This window comes from Desmodus rotundus, chromosome 6, assembly GCF_022682495.2.
Source record: "Desmodus rotundus isolate HL8 chromosome 6, HLdesRot8A.1, whole genome shotgun sequence".
Taxonomy (NCBI): Eukaryota; Metazoa; Chordata; class Mammalia; order Chiroptera; family Phyllostomidae; genus Desmodus; species Desmodus rotundus.
Genome location: NC_071392.1, coordinates 115,227,803 through 115,249,659, shown reverse-complemented (window position 1 = coordinate 115,249,659; position 21,857 = coordinate 115,227,803). Strand labels below are relative to the sequence as shown.

General features: G+C 43.0%; 1 protein-coding gene and 2 pseudogenes across 1 annotated transcript; 1 reads left to right on the top strand and 2 right to left on the bottom strand.

Annotated features, from left to right (window-relative positions):
* The first annotated feature begins 764 nt into the window (after positions 1-764).
* Positions 765-5,089, top strand: LOC112303696 (lupus La protein homolog pseudogene; annotated as a pseudogene).
* A 3,634-nt stretch (positions 5,090-8,723) lies between these two features.
* On the bottom strand, positions 8,724-10,594 carry DEFB127 (defensin beta 127). Its single transcript, XM_024559243.2, has 2 exons — positions 10,546-10,594; positions 8,724-8,977 (listed from the first exon to the last, which is right to left on the bottom strand). Exons 1-2 carry the CDS (start codon positions 10,592-10,594, stop codon positions 8,724-8,726), a joined length of 303 nt encoding a protein of 100 aa, XP_024415011.1.
* Positions 10,595-20,219: 9,625 nt separating this feature from the next.
* On the bottom strand, positions 20,220-20,899 carry LOC112303698 (GTP-binding nuclear protein Ran-like; annotated as a pseudogene).
* Between the last annotated feature and the right edge of the window lie 958 nt (positions 20,900-21,857).

Genomic DNA, 21,857 nt, shown 5'->3' with positions numbered 1-21,857 from the left:
AGCCTTCTTTGCTCTGTTTCAGCCTGGTTAGAGTTGGAAGGCAATTATCTGTAACTTCTACAGACTGAAATAAGTTGTTGCATAGATAAAGGAAAATACAGGTAATCAGTTTGAAGTAGTGAATTAAAGATTTAGCAATGTGTCTATACTCTTTAGTTAAGAACAGTGACATGGTGGGGGTGGGAGGGTGAGTGGAGGGTGGACGAGGGCATCAGGAGGATAAACGGTAATCGAAAAAAATAAAATAAAAATAAACTATTTTTAAAAAAGAGAAAAAAGAAATAAAGCACAGCAACATGGTAAACATCACCATGCTGGGGGAGAAAGGCACATTTCAGGCTAACACAACCGATGATTTACACAAGCACATAGCCACCCGCCACCCTGAGTTTGCACAGAGGCCGATTTTATTTTTAAAAGTTCAAAGAAAACAGTGAATAACTGGACATTAGCAAGATTTAAAAATTTCGTACTTCAAAGGACACCATGAAGGAAGTGAAAAGAGAATCCACAGAATGGAAGAAAATTTTTGCAAATCCTATATCTGATAAGGACTTGTGCCTGGAATAGGGAAAGAACTATTGCAACTCACTAATAAAAAGACAACCCAGTTAAAAAGTGAATAGATGATGGCCCCCATCGTCTCTAGACTACTAGGCCAGCTCGCCGCAGCGGGAGACGGACGTCGCTGTCGTTACGGGTGGTCCTGTGATGTGGGTCTGTAAGGCCAGGGCCGAAATGGGTGAAAAGAGTGATGATGAAAAATAGCTGCTTTGGAGGGCAAAAGCTGTCATCAAATTGAGTGTCGTTTTGGTGGCTGCAGTTAGCCTCGGGACGACATTTTAAAGGAACGGACCAAAGTGGATGAAGGCTGGGTACCTTTGGAGACGATGCTGAAATTCGGCTGGTTAAACCGTCTAACAGACTTGAATGTAACAGTAGAAGCTGAAACAAATCGAAGGCAGAAGTTATGGAAATAAGTGGAGCTAAAACTAAAATCAGATCTTCAAACTCCTCTCTCAAGGGACTGATGAGTATTAAATTGATGTAAAAAAACAGATCTTAAAAAAAAACATTTTATTTACTTATTTTCAGAGAGTGGAGAAGGGAGGGAGACACAGAGGGAGAGAAAACCGGTCAGCTGCCTCTCATATGCACACCTGCTGGGGACTGAACTCACGACCTGGGCGTGGGCTCCTATACACCCAGCCAACTGAGCCACACTGGGCAGGGCAACAGATCTTTTTATATTAAATGTTTTCCAACAAGTGCAACTCTTGTTGATATAAAAGAATGGTTAGAAGATAGAGGTCAAGTACTGAAGATTCAAATGAAAAAAAGCATCACACAAAGCGTTTAAGGAATCAGAATTTGATGTGTTTAATAGAATTAAATCAGCTAAGAAGTATTTTGAGACATTCCTCTGCTCCCCACTGTGGCCAGAAGAACAAAGATAGGGACCTTGCTTTTCAAAGATTACTTTGGGGGAAAAAGAAAAAAAAAGCAAAATAAAGTGAGAGCTAAATCATGAGCTGAACAAGAGCAAGAAGAAAAACGAAAGTTAGCCAAAAATGCTGAAATGAAACCTAGGGAAGAAAAGATTGGATGTTTGCTGAAATTTGGGGGGAACTTAGATGATCTGACCTGTAGAAAAGATTTGCACACCCTTTTCTCAAATCATGGTGAAATAAAATGGATAGATTTTGTCAGAGCAGCAAAAGAGGAAATAATTCTATTTAAAAAACAAGCTAAGGAAGTATCGGATAAAAAGCTGAAAATGCAAACACAGATGCAGCCCCCAAACATTAATTTACACTTAAGGAATAAAGTGATGTGGGAAGTACTAGAGAGAGATGTGGAACAAGAAGCGCTGGGAAAAAAATCATAGATGATCAGCAAGAATCCCTAAGCAAATGGGAATCAATGGGTCGCAGATTTAAAGGAAGAAGAAAGGGAAATAAAGCTGTCCAGGTTGGGTTAACTGAAGGAAAAGTACGGTTTCAGGACAAGAAAACTAAATGTGGTAGTGATGACAAATGTGATAAAAATGGTGCAGCTGGACCAATAAAAAGAGCAAGAGGAGAAACAAAGGCGAGTGTGTATCAGAGCAGCAGGAAACAGAAGATTGTTATGGAGGCCAGCAATGCAGTAAACAATATTTTAAAAATTTATTTCAATTAGCCCTGGCTGGTGTGGCTCAGTGGATTGAGTGCTGGCCTGCAAACCAAAGGCTGGCCAGTTCGAATCCCAGTTGGGGCACATGCCTGGGTTGCTGGCTGGGTCCCTAGTTGGAGGTGTGCGAGAGGCAACCGATCAATGTATCTCTCACACAACGATGTTTCTCTCCTTCTCTTTCTCCTTTCCTTCCCCTGTCTCTAAAAATAAATAAATAAAATCTTTAAAAAGCTTATTTTAATTTATCTGGTGTGGATGGGGAGAACTTGGAACCCTCCATCCCCTGCTGGGGGGTGGGGGGCAGCCGTGTTGGAAAACAGTCTGGCGGTTCCTCGAATGTTAAACAGATTTACCGTGTGATCGGACAATTACACGCCTTATTACAGACGCAGGGAAACTGAAAGCATAGTCCGTGCAAAGACTTGCACACCAACGTTCGTAGCACCGTTATTCATATTATTCATAATAGCCCGGGAGCTCTGGAAGGTACAAAGTCACCCCTACTACCAAAACGAGGACAGTGTTGAGACAGTGCTGAGAAGCCGGATTGCCTGACAGACTGCAACACACCGACTCTGAAAGAAGAATTCGGGAGCAGAGAATCTCTCTCTTTAATGTGGCTGGAACGAGAGTAGATTTTCCAGGACGGATTCAGACTCATTGGCCTAATCTTAGGAATACCACTAAGGTGGGAGCCGCCTAATTAGAAAGGGAATGTGGACTAATAATATGTTGGGGGTTTGAGAAAAAAAATGAAAAATGAAACCTTAGATTTATCTTTTTTTTTTTAAGAATTTATTTATTTTTAGACAGAGGGAAAGGAAGGGAGAAAGAGAAGGACAGAAACATTGATGTGTGGCTGCTTCTCGCATGCCCCCTACTGGGGACCTGGCCTGCAACCCAGGCATGTGCCCTGACTGGGAATTGAACCTGCGACCCTTTGGTTCACAGGCCGGCGCTCAGTCCACTGAGCCACAGCAGCCAGGGCCAGATTTATCTTTTAAACATCTTTAGAACTTTGACCTTGTAGGAAACAGGTACTTGAAAGGTTTGAGATAGAATAAAAACATCACCGAATTTTATTACAGAAATGTAGCTCACGGAATAGTGTGGGGGCTGGGTCAGGTGAGAGAAGACTTGGGGGCAGACAGAACAGTTAGTATGTTCTTGCAACGACCTGGTAAGATATGATGCATGCCTTTTGCAGGCGCTTTCGGAAGATACATGGAGGAGGTAAGGTTGGAATTTATTTATTTTTGTTTAAAATCTTTTTACTTCTATTTTTTGTGATATTTTAAAATTTAATAGTTGGCATACAATATTATACTAGTCATATTAGTTTCAGGTACACAGTATAGTGATTCAACATTTTTGTACCTTGCAATGTGATCATCCCACTAATTCTCGTAATTATCTGTTGCTGTGCTAACTTACCGTAATATCACCTTTTCGATAATTAGAAAATTTTTAATTGTAGTTGACATACAATGTTATATAAGTTTCGGGTGTACAACATAGTGATTAGACATTTATATAACTTATGAAATGGTCAACCCGGTAAATCTAGTACCCATGTGATTCCACACATAGATATTGCAACAGTAGTGACTGTATCTGTACCTTACCTTCTCACCCATCCCCCCAACCTCCTTCCTCCGGCAACCATCCCTTATTAGAAGATAGAATCAACCAAATTTGTTGATTACCTGAAAGCAGAGGATGGGAGAGAGAAGACTTAGCATTCTTTTCGAGTTTCTGTTTTGGGTCACAGGGTGAATGCATATGTATCTCAGGAAGTCGGGGATTCCTGAGGGGTTTCCAGTGGAGGGCGCGTTAGTTCAGTGCCTCTCAGTGCAGTTGCTGCTGTAGCTGCTGTGCCCAGAGCCCTCTCCCCTGGGAGCCAGTGTTAGGCTCTGCCTCACGTGGGGTGGGCTCCTGGGTCAAGGCAGCGTATTGAGAGCCTCCCCGAATAGTGGCCAGGTGCGGAATAGGCTACTCAGCAGAGACCAGCAAGGTGGTTCTTTCTGGAATTTGGACTAGGACTGAGAGTAAACCGGTAGTTGAGAGTAGTGGGAGAACCCAGCAGTCACACTGACAGTAGAAGTACTTTGGGTTAAAATTGAGGACAGCTTCTTCTAAAATTTCTGTCTGAACTACACAAGACCACAGATTGGCTCTGCTTCTGGAGTAAAACACCTTGGTCCCGTATAGGATCAGTTTCGTGGCATGGCTTGACCAGCGCTCATTCATTACGTGGTTGGCTTGTTCTGATCTGCACGTTCTGGGCTATTGTGAGGAGACCCTGCCCTACGTATGACCTACAGTGCTTGCTTTTTGAGAAAACAAGAGACCCTTATCTTAGGTCACAGTTCAAGGAAAAAACTGTATTTCTCAGGGCATCGTCTCTGCTTTACAAGGCCAGTTTACCCACAATCACCCCATATCCCCAGGCTCAGAGAAGACAGTCTCCTTTCCCTCTAGGAGTGGGCTCGATGAGGGGAAAGAGTGAATTGGGCATGTGTGATAGCAAGCTCAGTGGAACCTGGGAAGAGGGAATAGATGACCTTGGGTGACTCTGTTGAAGAAAGCAGAAATCAGCACCATCTGTAGTCACTTCGATAGAGGAGGATTTATTTATAATTTCAGTGGAGTTACTACACACATCAAATGTGGGACCCTGCCACTAGCTTGGTGTGTTGTGAGGATCTCACTGACCGTTCGCTCATCCGCTCTGTGTATCACAGCTGTTAACTGTGCCTCTGGTTCAACCTGTGGCTTCCGGAATTCATGCAAGGTGCTTCGATCAGCAGCTGCAGTTGTGATGGTGAGGCAAGGCAGGGATGTGTACTTGCGTACCATCCTTCAGCGGATGGTCACCGTCACCGTTTGTCGCGCCACTGTAGATGTAGACTGAGACCTGGGAGTCATCCTCACGCCCACCACACCTAGTGAATAGCCAACTGTTATAAATTAGAGCTGCCAAAGGCTCTCTGATCTACCCACGTTGTCCCCTCACGACCTCAGCTCTGGTCCGAAACCCCCTCTCACCCGGCCAATTGTAATAACCTTTTAATCTCTCTTCCATATCGTCTCCCAATTTTAGTATATTTTTTGGCATTTAATACAGAGTGATTAAAAAATGCAGACCTGACCACATTATTCCCTGCTTAAAATATTGAATGGCCTCCTATTCGTCTTCAGTGAAAGATCAAAATCTCAAACATGGTCTCTTAGCCCTAAGAAGTCTAATTGTTCTCTGCCCACCTCTCCAACATTATCCTTTCTCCCCTTCTCTGCCCACGAACCCTGTTTCTCCAAATGCACCGTATTCCTCCTACCTCGGGGCCCTGGCACATGCTGTTTTCTACGCATTGAGTTTTCTTTCTGTATCCCTTTCCCACAGACGCCTTTTTGAAAGAACAAACCTCTACTCATTATTTAGCTTTAGCTCAACTTTCGTTTAGCTGGTCAGTTCAAGCATGTGTCCACTGCTCTGTAACTAGTAACAAGCAGGAGAGAGTTTGGGTAGTCGGTTACTGGCTAGACTTTGTGAAGCAAAGAAAACATTAATGCAGCTGACATTGCATTATTGGAAGGTGTGATGAGTGAGCCATGGCGAAATGCAGATAGTTTATTAAAGTTTCTCTTAGTTATTTTTACAAATCATTGTATCTTCCTGAGCTATATGATATTAAATTCTCCTTTCGTACTGAATAAATAGTGTTTGCCAATGGCTTCTATCCTGGTTAGATTCAACAAATTTTTGCCCACTTTTTTCCATGTTTAGAATTCCAGTCTTGTCTCCAGTTCAAAGGTATCACTTCTCACCTCCCCTTGTGCAGGGGAGAACTGTGAATTCAGTGGTTTGAAATGGAGGAAGGGACATCTGACTCTAAGACAACTTCCCCTCTAAGACTGCCTCTCACGGCTGGTTATTTTTAACCCATCCTCATGCACAAGGTCACACATATTCAGGAGAACTTGCGCATGCTCACTGACACGCATGCCTACCTCAGACCCCTGTGCTGACCGCATCTCAGGAGTCTTCTGAGATCACTATTTTCATTCACTCACTGCTTTCCTGTGGCTTGATTCCCCACATCCCCTCCAGATTTGGAACCTAATCTGATTGCCTCGCCTGCGGTGGGGCTGGGGGTCGATGAGGATGGTGGGCTCGCAGCCGGCCCCGCCCCCAGGCTGTGTGGGAGTGCAGCCTGCATGGTTGTCCGTGGGCGCTGCAAAGCTCCTTCAGTCCGAAGAGCCAAGGGGACATGCTCCTGCAGCAGCGGCGGGGCCCTTCGTGAGTGGCCTGTGCCCCCATTACCGCATCAGCTTCCTGGGTGGTGGTGCGCTGTGCCCGCCAAACAGAGCCCGTTGTGACCGTCTCTTCCCAATGCCACGCTCAGTGACTTCACGCTGTAGCTTGAAGTGAGCTGTGGGTGAGTATTTACACCAACGAAATTAACAAATCCTTTAAATCAGGAAATCAGGTCCCTTTCCCATCCTGGAAGCTGATTTATCATCATGGTTGAAATTGTACAATCATGTGTTAACAGTTTTGGGTTTTTTTTTTAACATTTGACAAAAAGTGACTTTTTTCCTGGTTCACTTTATTGGCGAGAAGGGAAATGGTTGGGCAGTGTGGTCAGCCTTGGTGCAGGCAATGAGGAGATACTGTAGCCAGTTTAAGAATAAAAATCCAACCAGCTAGAAGTCTGCTTTTTATTATCACCATGTGCTGGCAGTTCTAAACTATGTCAGATTAAAATACTCCTTTCTAAGAAAACTTTCATTGGTTTAAGTTCTAAACAATTGCTTCAGTAACTGTCGAGTTTTAATAATGGCATTAAATATATATTTAATAATAATAAGTATATATATGGCTTTATTTTTAGAGCAGTTTGAGGTTCACAGCAGAATTGGGTGGGAGGGAAAGGGAGTTCCCGTCTGCCCTGTTCTGCACACGTACGCGGCCTCCTATCGACCCCTGGCGTTGATGAACCGATGCTGACCCGTCATCACTTACAGTCTGGAGTTTACTTTAGGGTTCACTCTTGGTGGTGCACATTCTATGGGTTTCAACAAAAGTCGTTACAGTATCCACAGTATACAATAGTTTCACTGCCCTAAAATTTCTCCATGCTTCACCTATGCTTCCCTCCCTGATCCTTTTACTGTCTCTAAACGTTTTGCTTTTTCCAGAATGCCCCATAGTTCAGGGGGCCCCAACCTCCTGGCTACGAACCGGTACCAGTCTGGGCCTGTTAGGAAGCAGGCTGCACAGCAGGAGGTGGGTGTGAATATAATGCATTTGAATCATCCCGAAACCATCTTCCACCCTCCAGTGCATGGAAAACCTGTCTTCCACAAAACCGGGTCCTGGTGTCAAAAAGGTTGGGGACTGCTGCTCTCGTTGGGATCGTACAGAATGTAGCCTTTTCAGATTGGCTTCTTTCATGTAATAATGTGCATTTAAGGTTCCTTTCTGTCTTTCCATGACTTGAAAGCTCATCTCTCTTTAGTGCTGAATAATATTCCATTGTCTGGACGTGCCACAGTTTATATATCCATTCACTTACTGGGCATCTTGGCTTCTTTCAAGTCTGGGCAATAATGAATAAAGCCGCTGCAAACACCTGTGTGCAGGTTTTTGTGTGGGCAGCTTTCAGCTCATCTGGGGCAACACCAAGGACCGCAGCTGCTGGATTATTTGGTAAGAGTATGTTAGTTTTATAAGAAACTGTCAAACTGTCTTCCACAGTAGCATGTGCCACATTGCAATAAATGAGAGTTTTACTCCCCATCCTTGCCAGCATTTGGTGTTACCATTGTTTTGGATTTTGGCGCTGGTACGGCAATTCAGACCAATTCATAGGTCCGTTACATTTTGTCCAAACTCCAAAGGGCCCGGATCACCAAAAGGATGCATTACTAGTAGTAACATGTAAAGCAGCAGCAGCAGCAGCAGCAGCAGCGACAAAGAAACTCCTCTGTCTAGGAGTTACATATTCGGGTCTGCCTCCACCTTACGCAGTGAGTTCCACCATAGTGGGATCTTCTTCATCGCTCCCCTCCCAGCTCACTGCTTTTCACACAGGAACTAAAGAAACTAGACTTCCCCGTAGTTCCACTTTGGCCGTTCTATTCTTAAACCAAACAATGTGCATGTGTATATTTTCCTAAAATGCCCTGTCTTTTCTAATTCCCTCCCATTTGTTGATTTCAGTCTGTTCACTCAAATCACCTTCTCTGCAATCAGTCCCCTGCTGAAATCTGACACACTTCACACGGCACCGCTTTAAACTCAATCATGACTTTCCCAGATCAAGGGGAGGTTCTGCGTTGTCCTTATCAATCCACCACTTGGTATATTGAGTGTTCAATCATTGGTTAAAGAACAAAGGAGTCAGACAACTGGCAATAAACTTTATTAGAATCTGCTTTAAGGTCTTCTGAGGATTAAGGAACCAAAAGGGGAAAGGTGTGGATCTCTTCGCTTAGTGTGTTGGAATACTTTAAGAAATAAAGGAATGGCAGCTGTACTTGATTTATGTAGAGTTTGTCTTGGGAATTAAAGAATTTTCTCCATACATATAGTATTCTTGAGGAAAAGTCATTGCATATGTCCTTGGCTTGGGACGCGTAGGCTTGGGAATTTTTTTACGGGCTTCCAGTTCCACGATACTGAGGCAACAGTATCTCCCATTTTCACATAGTACTTCGCGTATTTCACTTGTTTTGCATATTTTCCTGCAGTGTCCTTGTATATATTGACCCCAGCATTTCTTAAGTTGTTCAGTTACTGTGCACATAAAGAACAATAGGCCGAGGTGAGTGTTTGAGACTGAAAGGCAACTTTGGACGTGGGGGGAGAGAGGGCGTTTATAGGGATTACGTGTATGGGAGAGTCACAAGGCAGGTACCCGCAGTATCCCACAGAGGATGCGCTAAGAAGGTAGACCTCGGTGAGTATGCCTGTCCGGTCACTCATACTTAGTTCCTCCAAGGGTTTGGACTTCCAGCCAACATCTGCTGGGTTCCACCAAAGGCACCAGATCTCGTTTGGGAAAATAAAGGAGCTGAACCCTGACTTCAGGCTGTGGCTCTGCGCTCCACCTGGGAACTGCAGCAAATCTGCCTCCATTTGAATGTTCCCAGGGCACTAATTTTCTTTCTTTCTTTCTTTCTTTCTTTTTTTAACCACTGCCCCATCTCTAATACCCAGAGTATAATAATTTTTTACTATGTATTCACGTCTGGATCAAACTATGCTCTCCTGCTCATACTCACTACCATAGTCAAGAATGACTTTCTTGTTGTCCAGTCGGGGTTTTTTTCCCCCTCAGTCATCTTCCTCCCTTGTTAATTCTTACCACAAGACATTTTTGCCAATGCTTATCTTCCTCGGGCTTCTCGTCATCACAATAATCTTGGGCTTGTTTTATCTCTCTCTGACTCCTTCCTCATTCTTCCTCTACCAGTGGCAAGAATTCCTCCAGTGTTCAGCCCCAGACTTTTGCTCACCTTGCTATATATACTCTTTTCTTTAGTGACCCTAAGTACTTTCAGTGATGTGAGAGTTAGGATATTCAAGCTTTGGTTTCTGGGCTTGTGCAATCTTCTGGAATAGACCGCAAAAGATGAAGACTAAGAACAAAGATGCCACCTCCAACCCCAGGTTCTAGAACGCCTTTGATTCTTAGGCGCTTAGGGTGGCAGGGACAGACCGTGCCTAGTACTGTACTAAGAGACCGTTGTAATAGATCTGGTTTTGAAAGAGGAAAGAAAACTGATTTAAAGTTCTTAGTATGTGCTAAGCCCTATGCTGGATGTTTCATAAATGTTACATCATTTAGTAAGGCCCTCACGAGTCAGGTAGCATTATCTTTGCCGATGAGGGAACGGAGGCCCAGAGAGTCTTCACCATTTACCCAAAGTTGACAAACTAGTAGTAGACAGTGAAGGCCTGTTTCTCAAACCTGACCCCAAAGTTCGTGCTGCTTCCGCTATTCACACACTGTAGAAGAACAGACACACCTACATGTATGTGGAAGACAGTATGGATGAGTGCCAGAGTAAACACTGTATCCAAAGAAATAGGGTACCCCTAGATACTGGGCTCGTTCCTTTCCACAATGAGACCTTCCCAGAGGAAGTTATGGCCTCTTTGCAGCTCCGTGTACCCCTTTTGAAGAACAGTACCATGGTAGAGGCCTCAGGAAGAGGGAATTTCTGATGATATTTGGTGGACTTCAGTCATCCCTGGGGAACCTATTTCCTTCTACTGTGAATTATAAAATTACTTTGGGTTCTTAAAAGTATTCCATCCCATTGCTGATTTGCATGAGCCCCTGGGAAACCCTGGATTACCTGTGGGTTTCTGGAACAGCAGAATTGCAATGGTTAGCAGGAGCCTCATGGCCAGGCTTCTCGGAGGAGGTGGCAGCCACAGCTCTTGGTCTAGTGAGTTGCACACCATGCCACCTTCCTCCGGGACTTGGGTTCTTATCCACTGAACCAGAACAGGAGGTGTCATATGAAGTGTGCCCCCAAACTTCCGATCTGTGGGTTTTGCATCATGTGGGCAGGCACAGGAAATTTGAGGTCACCCAGTTTACCCCACATGGAGTCAGAGACACAGCATGTTCCGTTCCATCACACCTGATGCCATTCTGTGGGCCGTGGACAGCCCGTGAGAAGACTCTGTGCTTTCTCCACTTTGGTTGTCTGCCCAGGTAGGCCAAGTAGACACGGACTCATTTCTAAGAATGAATGCGTCAGTCAGACCACGAAGCCTGTTCCGTTTACTGCATTCAGCTGAGTCTCAGATCTCTGGGGGTTGTGTCTGTCACTTCAGTCAGTCCGAATGGAAGCCAATTTTTATTTTCACATCATAAATTAATTATTCACAGACAAGTGATGTACAGTGAGGAAGGAATAATAGGATGACTGCAGTAAACATTTCATTTAGAAACAGCCAAAAAGGGAGAAAAGACAGAGATAGCATCATTAAGCATTGTCTTAATGGATAAGAATAGCAAGTTTTTTTCCCCCTGCCAGTGTAAACAATGATTTTCAACCTTTTTCATCTCATGGCACACACAAACTAATTACTAAAATTCTACTGCACACCAAAAAATATATATTGTTTGCTAAGCTGAAAAATATAGGTATAGATTTGAATCATTCACACCAGAAGGCTATTGTTGTGTTGGCTGTTGTCATTTTTTTTTTTAATTTGACAGTCGAAAGGAAAAGAGGTCAGTGCCCTTGACTAAATAGTCCAGTATTGCGTGTTTGAAAATGCTTGCATCACACCCGTTGAAAATCGCTGGTGTAGAGAATGCCTCGTCAATCTGTATTCTTTCTGCTCCGCTGTCTGCGAAGGTTTCCCTTGTCCCCTGACCTCGGAGGCTGTACTTTGGAGGAGACGGGTGAGAGGCTGCTTCTGGGCGCTCTGCTACTTAGCAACATGTTTCCTGCTAGTGCAGCTTGAGGAAACTGTATGAGTGCTTTTGTTACCCAGGCTTTGCTCTCTCTGGCATTGTAACTCTTTTGAAAGACTAACAAACTTCCTTTTAAATTGCTTGCAGTCATTTTCATGTCTAAGACCAACCCAGAAATTCTTCTGAATCTTGACAGTTCATCTTGAATTCCAGCCAGGGTACTGGTATCAATAAAATAAGCTTTTGGAGATTATACCATCCGTATGGTCCTTAGCTCAACAACCTCTCTCACAGGCTCTGATTTACATATTTCAATACAATAGCCTCTGGACAGTGTAGGTAAATTAACTGAGACCGATCACCACGAAGTTATAGTGGTATTAATGCATGCTTTTGTGTAACTCTGCCCACAACACTTGTCTCTGTAAGTACAGAAATGCGCACCACGGAGAGTTGGGTTAACAGGAGGCTCAGGTGTGTCCAAGCAATCAAATGACTGAAGAGAAACAGACACCTGGTTATTGGCTGGAGAGTTAATTATTACTATTATTATTTTTTAATTTTTATTCAGTTACAATTGTCTGCATTTTCTCCCCATCCCTCCACCTCACCCCAGCCAAACCCACCTCCCTCCCCAACCTCTACCCTCCCCCTTGATTTTGTCTTTGTGTCCGTTATAGTAGTTCCTGTAAACCCCTCTCCCCACTATCCCCTCCCCACTTCCCTCTGGCTATTGTTACATTGTTCTTAATTTCAATGTCTCTGGTTATATTTTGTTTGCTTTTTTCTTTTGTTGATTATATTCCAGTTAAAGGTGAGATCATATGGTATTTGTCCCTCACCGCCTGGCTTATTTCACTTAGCATAATGCTCTCCAGTTCCATCTATGCTGTTGCAAAGGGTATAAGCTCCTTCTTTCTCTCTGCTGAGTAGAATTCCATTGTGTAAATGTACCATCGTTTGTTGATCCACTCATTTCCAGGAAGACAAACAACCCAATTAAAAAATGGGCAAAGGACTTGAACAGACACTTCTCCAAGGAAGACATACAGATGGCTGGAGAGTTATTGAAGTAAATCATGGGCTCTCCTCTTGATAAGGAGAGCAACATAAACAGAGCGGGGCTCAGAAATTGATCTTTGAGTTTTGAAGATGAGCGGCTTTGTCTATACTAACAAATGTATTGCTTTGTGCAATGCAGAGAACATTCTGTTCTAACCTGCACCATCCTTCTCACCGACTTATTGATTAGAAAACTCACATTTCTTTGTCCCACAGACTGGGTCTTCGGAAAAATGGTGTCCCTCTACGCACACCTCCGTTATGTGTGTGCGCTCTCTCACATGCGTGCTTGCTCATGTGTCTGAGTGTGTCTTCTCTGTCCCCTGCTGCTAGAGAGCCTAAGCAGCTAGATCTTCTAGATTGATCCCATAGAGAGTCTTCTTTGTCCCCAAATCCTCTTAGAGCTTAAACCGTAGGTGTGCCTCTGAGCAAGCTGAGATGAGTAAAGAACATTACATTTCTTCTTGAGGAAGAAATCACCAGTCAGTACTTACTGTTAACACTAAGGACCTCAAAAATTTGGGACTTTCAAAAGTACAAATTGTTTTAATGGACTCCTTATAAAAGGACAGAAGTATCATAAATTTCTGGATAATTCACCCACCACGCTCCACAGAGTTCAAGAGGTAGGAGAGCAAATAACAGTTGACCGTTGAACAAAGCGGAGGTTAGAGGTGCCAACCTCCCACACAGTGGAAAATCCACCTGTAATTAAGTATTTGAATATTTAAATGGGTTAGTCAAGGAAGTTGTGTGTGTTTGAAAGATTTTACTTGTCTTTTTCTGTCAGTTAAAACCGATATTTCAAAATGTTTTTGCTGTGTAACATGTGCTTTATTGAGAAGAATCACCAAATGCAAAAACAAAGAGGAAAAAGCCAATACCCAGCAGCATTACTGGCGCCTAAAGAAAACATCTGTATGGCATTCTAAAGTTTTTCTTTAATAGAATCGAAGCAGCTTGATTTTTTAACCCAGATACCAGCTTATGGGATTTTCCCAATTAACAGGAAAGATGCAGTAAAACTGTCTCACACTTCCGCCGACTGCATGGCTTCTGAAAGTCCGGAGTCCTTCACACCTCTGCTAACTCCAGAGGTGTTTACGTTCCCAGGGACACACTGGCCTTCAGAACTCTCTGTTTTCACGCTAACTCGGCTTGTGCCATCTCCACCCTCCCTGGTGCAAAACTCCCCCTGAACTTCCAACAAAAATCAAATCACACAGACCAAGCATTTGGGAGTTTATCAGAATTTACACAAGAGTTTGGGAAGGAGGAGTACTGAGAAGGTGATTACCTGGGGTCACACACTCAACTTTCAAAATGGCTGGAAGACATCAGCGGTCTGAAATGAAATGTCCTCATCCCAGTTAAGGGGGAGTTCTGTCTGTTTCACCCAATCTGAACTTCTCATCAGCTCACTGGCTTTTAAAATTATTTTTCCCTTTTCTGTCTCTTCCACTCAAACCATCTTTTCAAAATGGCCTGCAAGCTGTTTTATATATAGTGGAATAGCTTTTAGTGTCTACTGGCTACATGGATATTTCTTTGGCATTAATTCCTAGAGGCAATTAGGTAGATTCATGGAACAGGACATTCCTAGGGCTTGCAGTAAAGATTGTCAATTTGGTTTTCAAAATGGTTGTACACATTTTATAATATATCTGTACTGGAGGAGTCTGTGTTCTCTTAGCCTCCTTACCAATACTTGACTTTATCATTTCCTTTTCTTTTTAGACGTTTCTAGGGCCAGTTTTTAGTGGTTAAATTGGTTCAGATAATTCAAGCGGAGGGCTCCTGCCAAGGATATCAGTGTGTCTCAACCTCAGTGACACTTCGTAACAACAGTTTTGTGTACGCCCAACCCAGTTCTGAGGCAGCAACGTTAAGAACGAGGATGAGTTTACTGGAATGATTTCTCAAACCTGGGGAAGGTGTTCTCACGCATAAGCGCTGCTCCTTTCATCAGGTGAATTTTCTCCTGGCCTAGGCAAGTGCCGCCTTCTGCCTGAACAAAGGGTTTCCCTGCCTGGGGCCCTGTTCTCTGAGAGCCTCCTTCTGGCCCTCCACTGGCTGCATCCCTCCCTGTAGGACAAAACGTCACGGAGGCCAAAGGGGTGCGTTAACCTTAAAACTGCTTTCACCGCCTCACCCCTCTAGATCGTGCTCGGGGTAACCGGGACCCAGACTCCATGCCCGAGCTGCCGTAGCCTCTTTCCCAAGTCTGCATGTCTGTGTGTGTGTGTGTCTTCCCAAGGACCCTCACAGTGTGGGAAAGGAGTAGAACAGGTAGTAAAGAGAATCAAGTTGCAGGCTGGAATCTGGAGCCTTGACTTTGGTTTTCTTTGGGATGCCATGTTCTGGGACAAAACCTCAAAGAGCCTGGAAATATAAAATTTGAACTTGGCTTTTCAGATACATGTTTCTAGATAAGAGGATAGAATATATTTTATTTAGTAATTTGTGCATGTGATTTATAAGTTTTAAATACTTAAGGTATGTGGATTTTCGTTTGCATTTTTCCCCAGGCTCCACAAATGTAAGGGTGTTCTTGCCAGTGAATTTCTCTCTTTTATTTACGTGACTCTTTTTTTTAAAGGTATGGCATACATGCAAATAGTTTCCTCAGGTAGTTTCCTCAAGAAATGAGGCAGTGAAGTTGCAGGATATAGAATCAACATACAGAAATCAGTTACATTTCTACAGTAACAATAAAACATCTGAAAAAGAAGTAAAGAAAATGATCTCATTCACGGTAGCATTAAAAACAATAAAATACTTAGGAGTAAATTTAACCAAGGAAGTAAAAGGTCTGTATGATAAAAAATAAAAGACCTTGATGAAAATAATTGAATAAGATACAAACAAATGGGAGGATACCCTATGCTCATGGATCGGAAGAATTAATATTGTTAAAATGTCCATACTACCCAAAGCCATCTAAATATTCAATGTAATCCCTATCAAAATTCCAGTGGCACTTTTCACAGAAGTAGAAATACTAGTCTTAAAATGTGTATGGAACCACGAAAGGCCCTGAGTAGCTACAGCAATCCTGGGAAAGAAGAACAAAGCTAGAGGCATCACACTTCCTGATTCCAAATTATATTGGAAAGCTGTAGTAATTAAAACAGTATGGCACTGGCATAAAAATAGCCACATAAACCAATAGAACAGAATAGAAGCCCCAGAAAAAAAACACCTGCATATATGGCTACTAATGTAATATTTGGCAAAGGAGACAAGAATATTCAATGGGAAAAGGATAGTTTATTAACAAATGATGCTGGGAAAACTGGATAGCCACATGCAGACAAATAAAATTGGCCAGTTGTCTTACTACTTAACTCAAAATGGCTCAAAGACTTAAACAGAAGACCTGATACTGTAAAAATCCTAGAAGAAAACAAGGAAGAAGCTTCTCGACATTGATTTGAGTGATGTCACATCACCAAAAGCACAAGCAACAAAAGCAAAAGTCAGCAAGGGGCACCACATCCAACTAAAAGGCTCCTGCACAGCTAAAGAAAGAGTCAGCAAAACGACAGGTGGTCTACAGAATGGGAGAAGGTGTGTGCTAGGCCGTAGATCAGCTAAAGGGTTAAAGCCACAATACATACAGAACTCGTACAACTTCATAATACAAAAAACACAATTAAAATTAAAAAGTGGGCAGAGGAACGAAATAGACATTTAAACAGAAAATGGCAGATGGAAGCCACTCATTATCAGTAATTATATGGATTAAACGCTCTAATCAATTGAATGGTAGATATTGGCAAAGTTGATAAAAAAAAACAAAACATGATTCAAATAGATGTTGCCTAAGAGACTCACTTTATTTTTTAAAAGATTGTACTTATTTATTTTTAAAAAGAGAGGAATGGAGGGAGAAAAACTTTGATCAGTTGCCTCTCGCATACCCCCCAACTGGGGCTGAAACCCAGGCATGTGTCCTGACCGGGAATCGAACTGGTGACCTTTTGTTACAGAACAGATGGGGGGGGGGAAGTGGTTCACAATATATTATTACGGAAAGGATCCCCCCTTTCTCTCTCTGGGCCCCTCCCCCCACACGCCTACTAGGTTCGCAATGCCCGCCGCCAGAGGAAAGAGACTGGTGAAAAAGGAAAGAAATCATTTATTTAAAAGTTACACGGACTTAGAGTAATGACTTAATGTCTTCATTAAACTACTAAAGTTCTTTAGAATACCCACAGATGCACACAGTCCTTCTTTCTCCCTCTGCCCAGTCAGGGGTACTGTATCTCAGCAAAAGAAGTAGAAGTCCGTGGTTCAGGCTCCCGGACTGAATCAGCTGTGTCACCACCACGATTTCCAGTTAATCCAAAGCCATGTGGCACCTTCTCATGGCCCACCAGCAAGAGTCCTTTCTCTCCTTTTCTTCCCAGCAAAGTCTCTCCTGCTGCCTAAGCCGCGTGGCAAAAAGGAGCACCCCAAAACCACATGGTCCTCCCTATTCACTTCGCCAAAGCTGCATGATCCTCTCTCTTCTCCCCCAAAACCACATGGTCCTCTCTCTTCTCCTTCAGAACCACGTGGTCCTTCCTCTCTAAGGCTCCCGTGCCTAGGTTTAAAACCCACCGCCAGTCTTCCTCTGCAGCCCCATTTCCAACTCCTCTTACAGTCAGTTACACCTGCCAGCATTCCCTATTCTTCCACCTTTACTGGGCTGCCATAGTAAGTCTGGGCAGGTGTGGCCCCTTGGCATGGAGCCAATCTTCTCCAAGCGCTCATGAAGGCTCTGTAACCAGGGGGAGTTGCTTCCCAGTTACGTCCTAGGTGGAAGTCACTCCCATCCCCCTGGCTCAAAGCATGCCCACAGCTATTTAACATATCTATGAAACCAGTTAAAGGTTATAGACATGTTAAATGATCATGCCAGGGGCAAGCTGCAAAGCTGTTGCCGTACAAAATAGCTCTGAATGGCCCTGCTCCATGTGTCCCTTCCCTCAGCTCAGGCTTGTGGGGGTGAGGGCATCATATGTATATTTTTCTTATATTTCCTGGACACATTGAGTTCTGGACCCCATTACAAACCCCTATTTGGGGCTCTCTTCTTGGCTGCACCCTGTTTCACTTTCACTTTGTGACATGATGCTCAACCACCTGAGTCATGCCAATCAGGGCCAGAGAGACTCACTTTAGATCCAAAGACACAAAGAGATGGGAAGTAAAAAGGTGGAAAAAGATGTTCTATACTTATAATAACCAAAGGAGAGTGGGGGTGGCTGCACTATGTTTGACAAAATAAGTCAAAAACTGTTGAGACAGAGTGAGACATTGTCTGTTAGTAAAAGAGTTCATTTGTCATGAAGGTACAACAGATGCAAATAAAAGTGAAAACGAGATAACACTTCACGTCTCCTAGTACGGTTAAAATTAGCAGCGAAGGAAGATAAACGTTGGTGACGATGTGGAGAAATCGAGACCCTCGTGCATTGTTGATTGGAATGCAGAATCATGCAGTCACTGTTGAAAACAGTTTGGCGCTTTTTCAGAAACTTAAGCATAGAATTACCATATGACCCAGCAGTTCTACTGATATGTACCTAAAATTTAGGTATGTTCCTAAAAAACTGGAAAACAGGGATTCAAGTGGACACTTGTATGTGAATATGCATAGCAACAGAAAAATCCCCATAGCGAAAAAGTGTACATAAGCCAAATTTCCATCAACAGAAGAAAAAATAAATGAAATGTGATAGATATATACAAAATAGGATACTATTCAGCCATAAAAAGAAATGAAGTTCTGATTACTTGCTCCAACATGGATACATCTTGGAAATACTCTGCTCAGCAAAATAAGCCAGACAGAAAATATTGTGTGATTTCACTGATATGAAACATCTAGAGTAGTCAAATTCAGAAAGGCAGAAAGCATATTAGAGCTCTCAGGTGAATGGAAAATGGAGAGTTACTGCTTAGTGATTAGAGTTTCCATTGGGGGTGATGAAAGGGTTTAGAACAGATGATAACAGTAATGATAGCTGCATATTGTGAATTTATTTAATGCCTCAGAGTTGTACACTTCAAATGGTTAAAATGGCAATTTTATTATATATATAATTAATATAGATAATTTAAACACTATATATTAATATAATATATTAATATTCTAAATATATAATTATATTTAAAACATAATATAATGTAATATAAATATAATATATAATTATATTTAAATGGCCATAATTAACCATTTTATTATTTATATATTTTATTTTACCACAATTTGAAAAATTATTTTGATCTTTTAACTTTCCTTTAACATATATAACATTCCTTTATCTTTGTTGTTTATGTATTCCATCATTATTTAAACGTGTGCGTATGCATGCATGCTTGAGTGCGTGTGTATGTGTCTGTATCTTGGGTTTCTCTGAGATACCAGACTTTCACTAAATCAAAGACTCCACTAGGGGGAGATATTTACCTAGATTATCTTCAGACCATTGATAGCATTTTTCAAAAGATTTCAAGCCTCTAAACCTGGTATGCATATCAATACATACATACATACACACATATATACATACGTACATACACCAGTTGGCCTGGATGGGCACTATGTCCACCAGTCAGGTCATACATACAGCAGTTTATCACAGGAATGTCTTTTACATCAAGAGACATTGACATGGAAGAAACTGGAGGCAAAGGTAAATTTAAGAGAAGTTACCTCTGAGGTGCCAGGGATCACCTGTCTTCACCTTTGCTGTGGGGCAAGCCCTGGTCGAGGAACTGGTTTTATTACCTACAGGCTCCCTGCGGACATGCATTTCCTCCGTAGGCGACTCGCTGTGGAGTCACCTGTGACTATCTGGGTAAAGAATCAGCCAAGTCTGAGCCCTCAGGAGAAGCATATAAACATTCGTATTGTGTAAGCTTTATGTTTGAAGGCTGTTGGTAAGTTAATATGGTAAACATGCATAAGCATGGGCCTTAGTAGTGAGGACAAATCACCAAGACATAAATACCTAAAAACAAAATGTATAACATTCACACCAGCAGATCTAGCGAATGAAAACTACGATGGGAGAAATACACAGGACCTAACCAGAAGGCAGGAGAAAATCCTAATATACTAGTAGTTATAATACATGCATGTATCCACTGTTCCTTGATTGATTTATGCATTTATTTATCTGCTTATTTGTTTACTTTTAATTCTTTTAAATATGTGAATACAACTTTATTCTGATTCCACACGAAAAGGAATGGGAATGACAGTAACAAGCAAGGTCTCCCCACCGAATATTGAGATGCGGATGCAGCGGTCTTGGAGTTGAAACTCAGTGAGGAAACAGCTGCGTTCCAGAACTGCTACGTATGCAGGTCCAACAAACGAAGGTATTTTTAACCTGCCACACTCACCTCTTTCAGCATCCCAGCGATCGGGCACAGGTTCTGCTCAGCTATATGATGAAGTGGCGAACACGCTGCACCCCTGACATCACGGGACGGTTGTCTATAAAACTAGACTCTGACGCTGGGCTCAGCCTCCCCTTCTCACGGGTTGTCGTCCTCATCCGGGAGAGCAGTGGTCTGAGCCACCTCGAGGTCTTGCTCACACTGTGCGGCCGGCCTGACAGCCTCCGGTGGGGCAGAGCAGGCACGGGGACAGACTCTGAGTTGGGGTCTCCAGTTAGTTTTCTAGCAAGGCAGAGGAAGGCTTTTCAAGTTGTCGTTGCTTTTGGCAGAAATGTCGTAGTACTGAAGATTCCTCTTTCGGTGGAAGACGATTGGTTTTGCTTTAACTTTCCCATCCTGAATATCCACTTTGTCGCCACACAGCACGATGGGGATGTTTTCCCACACGTACCAGAGCTCTGTGCCAGTTAGGCACGTTCTTGTAAGTAACTCTCGAAGTGACATCAGACATTGTAACGGCACACTGGGCTTGGATGTAGTGGCCGTCCCGCAGCCCGCCGAACTTCTCCTGGCCCGCTGTGTCCCAGCGTTGAACTCGATGGGCCCTTGGTTGGTGTGGAAGGCAGGGGGTGGACCTCCACGCCCAGGGTGGCTACGTATTTCTTCCCAAACTCACCTGTCAGATGGCATTTCATGAATGCAGCTTTCCCAGGCCCACCATCGCCAGCCAACACAAGAGTGAACGGAGCGTGGGGTTCTGCTTGGGCGGCCAGGGTGATGTGACTTCCAGAAGCGTCTCCCGGCCCGTCTGACTTCATTTGTTTATTTTATTAGTGTTTATTTCTGTCCCTAATATATCGAGAGCTGTGCTATTTGCTATGGGGCAAACAAAGATGAATCAGACAGTCCTAGCCCTCAGGTCTAGTTAGAGGGAAAGATAAGCCATAAGATATCAAATGCCTTGTAATTTCTGTGAATGAAAACATGTACAAAAAGCCACAGAGTTACAGCCAGGAGGAATTTTAGGCTGAGAGGGAAAGTGGAAGTTTCACATGGAAGATGGATTTGAGGTGGGTCTTGAGGAGTGACCAGGAGTTTGCCACATGGTACTAAGCATGCCAGTTAGAGGGACAACTGTGTGAAAGTAAATAGGGAAAACTAAGGAAGAATATGTTCCTTTTTTTTTTTTTTTACCGAGTAGTAGTCTTGGCATGTATTTACATTGTTTAAACATTTACCTATTATAGGAGATTTTGGTAGTTTCCAGTTTTTAGCCATCAAACTGCCATATTCATGGACAGATTTTTTTTGCGGGGGGGACATGTCTTCGTTTCTCTGAGATAAATGCTCAGGAGGATGATTTCTGGGTTGTGTAATAAGTGTACCTTTGATTGTTTTGGGAAACTATCAAACTTACTTTCCGGAGTGGCTGTACCACTGTAAATTGTTTCCAACAATGTGTGAAAGATTCCGTTTTTCCCCACCCTTGCCGGTCAGTGCTGCAGGACATCACTATATTTCATTCTTGCTGCTCTGATAGGTGGCTCATGGTATGTCCTGGTGGTCCTAATTTGCATTTCCCTATTTGCTCTTGACTGGGAATCGAACCAACAACCCTTTGCTTTGCGGTCCGGCACTCAATCCACTGAGCCACAGCAGCCAGGGCTGGAAGGTTTATTTTTAACTGTATCTTAAATGGCAGCATATCTGACATGTAACACTGTAGAAGTTTAAGGTGTACACCCTGTTGATTAATATATTTCGGTATCGTAATAT

What these genes read in the sequence shown, in the direction of transcription:
- DEFB127 (XM_024559243.2), bottom strand. Translation starts at nt 10,594, where the DNA reads ATGAGGCTCCTGCTAACCATTGCAATTCTGCTGTTCCAGAAACCCACA. An exon ending in GCTGTTCCAGAAACCCACAG is followed by an intron (nt 8,978 to 10,545) that starts GTAATCCAGGGT and finishes TTATGTGCACAG; the next exon opens with TAACTGAACAACTTAAGAAA.